Source organism: Microtus ochrogaster, unplaced genomic scaffold (genome assembly GCF_000317375.1).
Source record: "Microtus ochrogaster isolate Prairie Vole_2 unplaced genomic scaffold, MicOch1.0 UNK1, whole genome shotgun sequence".
NCBI classification, from domain to species: domain Eukaryota; kingdom Metazoa; phylum Chordata; class Mammalia; order Rodentia; family Cricetidae; genus Microtus; species Microtus ochrogaster.
The window spans coordinates 35,957,702-35,963,701 of record NW_004949099.1 but is presented as its reverse complement, the minus strand read 5'-3'; the positions used below and the strand labels follow the sequence as shown (position 1 = coordinate 35,963,701).

The window sequence follows — 6,000 nt, the reverse complement described above, 5'->3', positions numbered from 1 at the left end:
GTGTGGAGAGAGAGAGAGAGAGAGAGAGAGAGAGAGAGAGAGAGAGAGAGAGAGAGATTAGCACAAAACCTGCGAAGTAGAAAGCATCAAAGTTTATACAGCTCTCGAATGTCCTTCACATTGAAATAACAGCCCACAAATAATTCTGGCTGGAAATTCTGAAACAACTACAATATGCTCATGACCCTATCAACAGCGTAAGGAACCCAAGCAAAATATACTGGAAAAAAAGAAAAGAAACTATTTGATCAAGAATGACAAAAAGGACATTGCCTTTCTCCCTGACTTCCTCTATGTTGTGACTTGATGGGGGAGAGACCCTTTGGGAGCATCCCTGACAGGCAATGAGGCTGGGTGGTCAGCATGGAGCGGAACTGTGGAGATAATACCATACTCACTGTCTCCCTGGTCCGTGGGCAGTGTGTGAGTCCCCGATCGAGCAATGCCTCCCTTTGCCATTATCTGCAAAACAGGAAGTTAACATCTTTCCAGCAGAGACCTTAACTTAGCTTCCAATTTACAGGCTTGTCTTATTGAGCCTGCTGAAAGTAATTAGCCCCATGAGAAGTTAGACTTTAGAAAGAAACAAGAGTAAGAAGCCAGGGGCTGGAAAGACAGCTCAGCAGTCAGAAGCTGTGCGGCTTCTTCTAAAGGACCCAGATTCCACTCCCAGTACCATGCCGGGCAGCTCACTACCACCTGTAACTCCAGCTGTAGGGGGCTGGATGTTTTTTTCTGGCCTCCACAGGCACCCACACACATACGTACAGTCACGGGTACACATATACATGAAAGCAGTAAGCTTTCAAAGGAAGGGAAAGCCGTGATGTCCACAGAGAGCTTTGTCTGTAGGCAGTAACTCAGTAACCTCCCTTCTCACCAGGTAGCAGAAGACCAGCTCCTTTAGCTCCTGTACGCCCTCTCCATTGAGGGTGTAACGGGCCTGGACCTTCAGTGTTTGCTCGCAGGACAGTTTACCAGGCACCGATCCCAGGTGTACAAAGCTTTTGGTGGGCGAGAAAACTGCGTTGGCCATGTGCCATGCCTCCACATGCTCTCCTGCCAACCATCTGGATCCATAGCACATGAGGCTGTCCTTGTACTTGGCCTAGTGAATTAGAGAAACAATGGTATATCACCAGATGGTACGCCATGGTCCTCATCATGCTCTGGAAGTTTGCTACCCTCCTTAACCGTAGCTAGAAGTCTTTCCCTCGCGAGTAGAAGTCAGAGAAGCCCTTATTTTATCTGCCTTGTGTACAGAGGCTCGGGTGTGACTCTCCGCCACACAACACCCTGAGATTGGTATTTATGTATCGGAAGAGAGTACCGAGAGCTGAGTGTCTCGTGACTAGCTGGCTTGCAGGTCCCTTTGCTGCTTTGCCATGCGGACTGACCCTGGAGCTACAAAACCTCACCAGGGAGAGTAAACACCAGTAGCCGTTTCTCAAAGTCATCGCATCTTTGGAATCAGTGCCAATTGGGTTTATGAGTAAATGAAATGGTGTAACCTTAGGGATTTGAGAACGTGACTGCAAAAAACACTGCCTAGAGCTGAGTTGGAGAGTTAGCTGATATCCTTCCCAGGCCTATCTCAGGTGTGTGATGAGTGCATTCTATAGTTCTGAATTTTATAGCATCTAATTCAGATTGAATATCCTATTTGTTGACATAAACATTAAAAAATATTTAAAAGAAAGTTGAGTGGTGGTAGTGCACACTTCTAAACCAGCACTCGGGAGGCAGAGGCAGGTGAATCTCTGTGAGTTTGAGGCCAGCCTGCTCGACAGAGTGAGTTCCAGGACAGCCAGGACTACACCATAGAAAAGAAATATTTTATTATTTTTTTATGGTAAAAACATTAAAATACTTTTAGCTTTTTGAAATATGCACTACATTATTATTAGCTATGGTTGTGCACCTGGGCAGCAGGGCGGACAATAGTGTACATAATAGCTAGAGTGCTAAATTTTAGAGATACCTCTAGTTGTTTTTATTTTAATGTACTTTTTTTTTCGAGAAACCGGAATAATATTTTTCCACAGTGTATGCACCATCTGACAAAGCAGAGCACCCATACTTATTCATACATAGCTTTCTAATTAAAGCTATTACAACTTGTTCTTAAATTGTCTGCCAGTTCTAGGGCTGTTTTCGCTCCGTAGGACTAAACCACAATTTGGAGATTTCATCTCTTTAGGTTGCACTTTTGTTGTCACGACTTAGGCATGCCATTAGCAACCCCTTTCCCACACTCACCCTGATAGAGAGGGAAGTTCCCAGGATGTCATCGGTGTTGATGGAGAACCACGCCAGGCCATTCTTATCAGTGGTAGCATTTGAGTGATGGTTAGCTTCATTTGCCTCAATGAAGACCATTTCAGAAGGAAGAGGGGTGCCTTTCCCATCTACCAAGAGCACCTGCAGATTCAAAGCAAATGTCTATCTTTAGGTGTCACATGTACACAGTCCCAGGGTTGTGGATCTCATCAAGGGGCGACAAAGGGGTAAAAGAGACAGATGCTAGGTAAATACACCGCTAATGTATACTTGGGGAGCAGTAATTAACCCCAGGAAGCAAAGTGAAAGTCTGAGGAGAGATGAAGCAACAAGGAGAAACAGGAGTGGCTTAGTAGATGTGTTGTGGCTCATTCACAGTGTATGCGCCACACAACACACAGGGATCTCTAGAAGGCAAGCGTTACAGGATGGTAGAAAATTTAGTTCACTAGTCAAGTTATTTGAGCCTCAGATACCCATCCTGTGGAGCACAGGATAACTCCCTATGGCTTAGTGCCACGGCGTGTCATTGTGTATGCAAGCAAAGAATCCTAATACAGGTCCCGAGTGCTTCTCCAGTTGACTTACATATGCCCCTGCTTCTCATCCTAGATGGTCAGCCTTCTGGAAAATGGGCAGACACGAGGGTGTGCTTCCATAGGACAAAACGTAAAACGGAGGAGCACTTGGCAGCAAATCAGGTTTTAAAACCTAGCTGTTGTTAATGCTGAACTCAGAAAAATAGATGAAAGATGATAGATAGATAGACAGACAGACAGGCAGACAGACAGACAGACAGACAGACAGACAGACAGACAGATAGATAGATAGATAGATAGATGGTAGCTAGACAAGACAGATAGATAGAAAGATAGATGATAGATAGATAAAAGAAATAACCCAGTCCATATTATAAAGTTAATGACTTAAACTACAAGCTACTTTGAGTTTTTTGTTGCTGTTGTGAGCCTAGCTTTTAACAGCTGAACTGTCTCTCCAGCCTCACTTTGAAATGTTTTTTATTTTTAATGAACACATAGTATCTATTTATAAAATCCAATGTGAAATTTCAATGCATATGCAAACAGTGTATACTGATGAGATCAAGGCAATGGGCATATCACTTGCCTCGTACATTTGGTAGCAGAAAACAAAACAGGCTGGCACGTATCAGTATTCCGAATTACCAGTAAAATCTGGGTTTATCAAGAAGCTGTAGCTTCGTGTGCAAGCATAAGAATGGCACCAGCTTTACTATTCTGGCATTGGCTAAGGGGCCCTGTGACGGATAGCAATTTCCCAGCATTAAACTAGAAACCCTGCACTAGACCTTGGGTAAGTTGTAACTGGACTGCACTTGGATTTTAGAAAATGGTTACAGTTTCTGAATATGTTCTGCACAATACACAGTACACACTGAGCGGGGCACAACGGTCCCCTCAGACTTCTGGAGTCACGAAGCTCATTTGTACATCTGCTTACACTAGAAAACTCGTAACAGAAAGTTGTCACAGGTCTGCAAGAAGGGCCGTTGTGAAAGGGTAGAAGCCTCAAACAGTGCTTATTCTAAAATTATGTAGTTGCCCCCCCCCCCAGCTGAAGAATGAATACAGAAGATGTGGTACATTTATACAATGGAGTACTATACAGTGGAAAAATAATGACATCTTGAAATTTGTGGGCAAATGGATGGATCTAGAAAACATCATATTAAGTGAGGTAACTCATATCCAGAAAAATAAATGTTTTATATATATGTGTGTGTGTGTGTGTGTGTGTGTGTGTGTGTGTATGTGTGTGTGTGTGTGGCTTTTAGACATACAGCAAATAAACATCAGCCTACAATTCACAATCCCAGAGAACCTAGATAACAAAGAGGAAAAAAAATCAAGATCTCCTGAGTAAATTGAGAGTGTGGGGATCATGGGGGAAGGCAGAAGGAGAGGAGAGGAAGGGAGGGGAATAGAGAAAAATATATAGCTCAATAAAAACAATTTAAAAAAGTGATAGCACTCGAGGAGGAATAATATCTCTGCCCCCTCTGACACACACACACGCAGAGAGAGAGAGAGAGAGAGAGAGAGAGAGAGAGAGAGAGAGAGAGAGAGAGAGGAGAGAAAAGATAAAAGAAAAAATATGTATTTGTTCTTACAGAAAACTGATGATAATATAATATTTATGAAAACCCTAGGCACAAAGGAAAAACAACCTCTATATCCATTTTTACATGGAGTTGCTGTTAGAAGGGTAATGTAACTTGTCATTATGAATTTTGACAGGGTTAGGGGATAACATTATAAAATTTGCTAAGTAGACCATGAAAAGACTTACTGATTTGAAACAACGCTGTTCTAAAAATGATAAAAAAAAAAAACCTTACCAACTTGATAAGCTTTTAGATAATTTTAGAGACTTCAGATTCAACTTTAAGTCAAAAGCATGTATTTTTATACATCATAACTTTTGATAATAGACATTTGGTTATATGTTCCCCCTTTGGCTACATCGATCGAGAGCACCAGCAAGGCACAACTTTAGCAGACATTGTACCCGCGATGTGAATTCTGACAGCACATGGCTTGATGAATGGGAAAACTACTTCACCTGTCCAACAAATGGGATCCCTTGTCTGAAGTGTGAGTTCACGTTCACAAATGACAGGCTGCTCAAGGTTCTCGTGATTTTTACTGTCCCTTTTCCAGTTCCTTCCACATCTGAAACGGAGGGGAGATGTTCTTCGACGGCTGATGGCCGATGGCCATGAATTTCTTACATCATTACCTCTTTCTTAGAGTTCCTAATTTGGCCCAAGCAAGAAATCCGTGCCCTTTCCTTCCCCCACGCCCATGTGACACACCACCTGTTCCCTGCTCTCGGATCTTGGCGTTCACTTCAAGCTGCATCTCATACTCATCCCTCTTTAGCTGGAAAGCCTTGGTTTTCAATATGTGCAAGAAGCAGCCCTGGTTGTCTAGCTAACAAGGGAGAAAATGAAACACAAAAACATAATGCAGATTATACTGGCTGGATCAGTTAATCGGTCAGAATTTAGGGGGAATGACAAAGTAATCTAGGCATACTATATCACATTATGACACGTTATGCACTATCCAGGGACTACTTATGGGTAATTTTTTTGTGTGTTTGCAAAAATTTAATAAAAATAAACATTTAGAAAATAAAATATAAAATTAAGAACCAAATAATAATCAATTCTCATTAATTGCATTGCCAATTCTCAGGGTGCCAGTGATAAATGGGTTTATGCCTTCCAAGTTGGACCCACCTGCCTCTCCCTGGCCAACCACTCCTCATCTTAACCCCTCTGCTGGTTCAGGATAAAGTCCACAGCCAGAACTGGCCAGGCCACCTTACATCTGCATTTCTTGTGCCCCCTACACATTTCCTCTAAGCGAATTTTTCTGAGATTTCTGTTCTTCTCAGCCTCCTCCCTCTTCCTTCTTTCCTAATTTCTCCTGGACCTCGAGATAACCTGTTAGGTGCTTGACAGAATGATCAGTTTAAAGCAGCCGTGCCTGTCTGTGCTTCAGTCAGACACACCATGTTGTTCTTCTTTAGAAGGACTTCAGATGGTCCCCAAGGCCATATGCATGCGAGACCAGGGCTCTGTCACTGAGTTATACCTCATGGTCACCATGGGTTCTTCCATAAGTATTTTTAGAATTAATTCATTAACTGAATATTCCTGCCCATTATTTT

The 6,000-nt window shown here is 42.6% G+C and overlaps 1 protein-coding gene across 5 annotated transcripts in view; it reads right to left on the bottom strand.

Annotated features, from left to right (window-relative positions):
• The window catches only part of A2m (alpha-2-macroglobulin), a 46,134-nt gene that overhangs the window by 30,355 nt on the left and 9,779 nt on the right, over positions 1-6,000 (bottom strand). For 4 of the 5 annotated variants that reach the window (XR_003378482.1, XM_005365162.2, XM_026788202.1 and 1 more), the window contains 5 exons: positions 5,141-5,255; positions 4,885-4,994; positions 2,260-2,421; positions 881-1,108; positions 399-462 (listed from right to left, as the gene is read on the bottom strand). Coding sequence is in view for 4 of the 5 variants with exons in the window: in XM_005365162.2 (XP_005365219.1) it covers positions 399-462; positions 881-1,108; positions 2,260-2,421; positions 4,885-4,994; positions 5,141-5,255 (679 nt within the window). In the remaining variant the exon portion in view is untranslated. The remainder of the gene's footprint in view (positions 1-398; positions 463-880; positions 1,109-2,259; positions 2,422-4,884; positions 4,995-5,140; positions 5,256-6,000) is intronic. The other variant, XM_026788200.1, reaches the window with a different exon arrangement.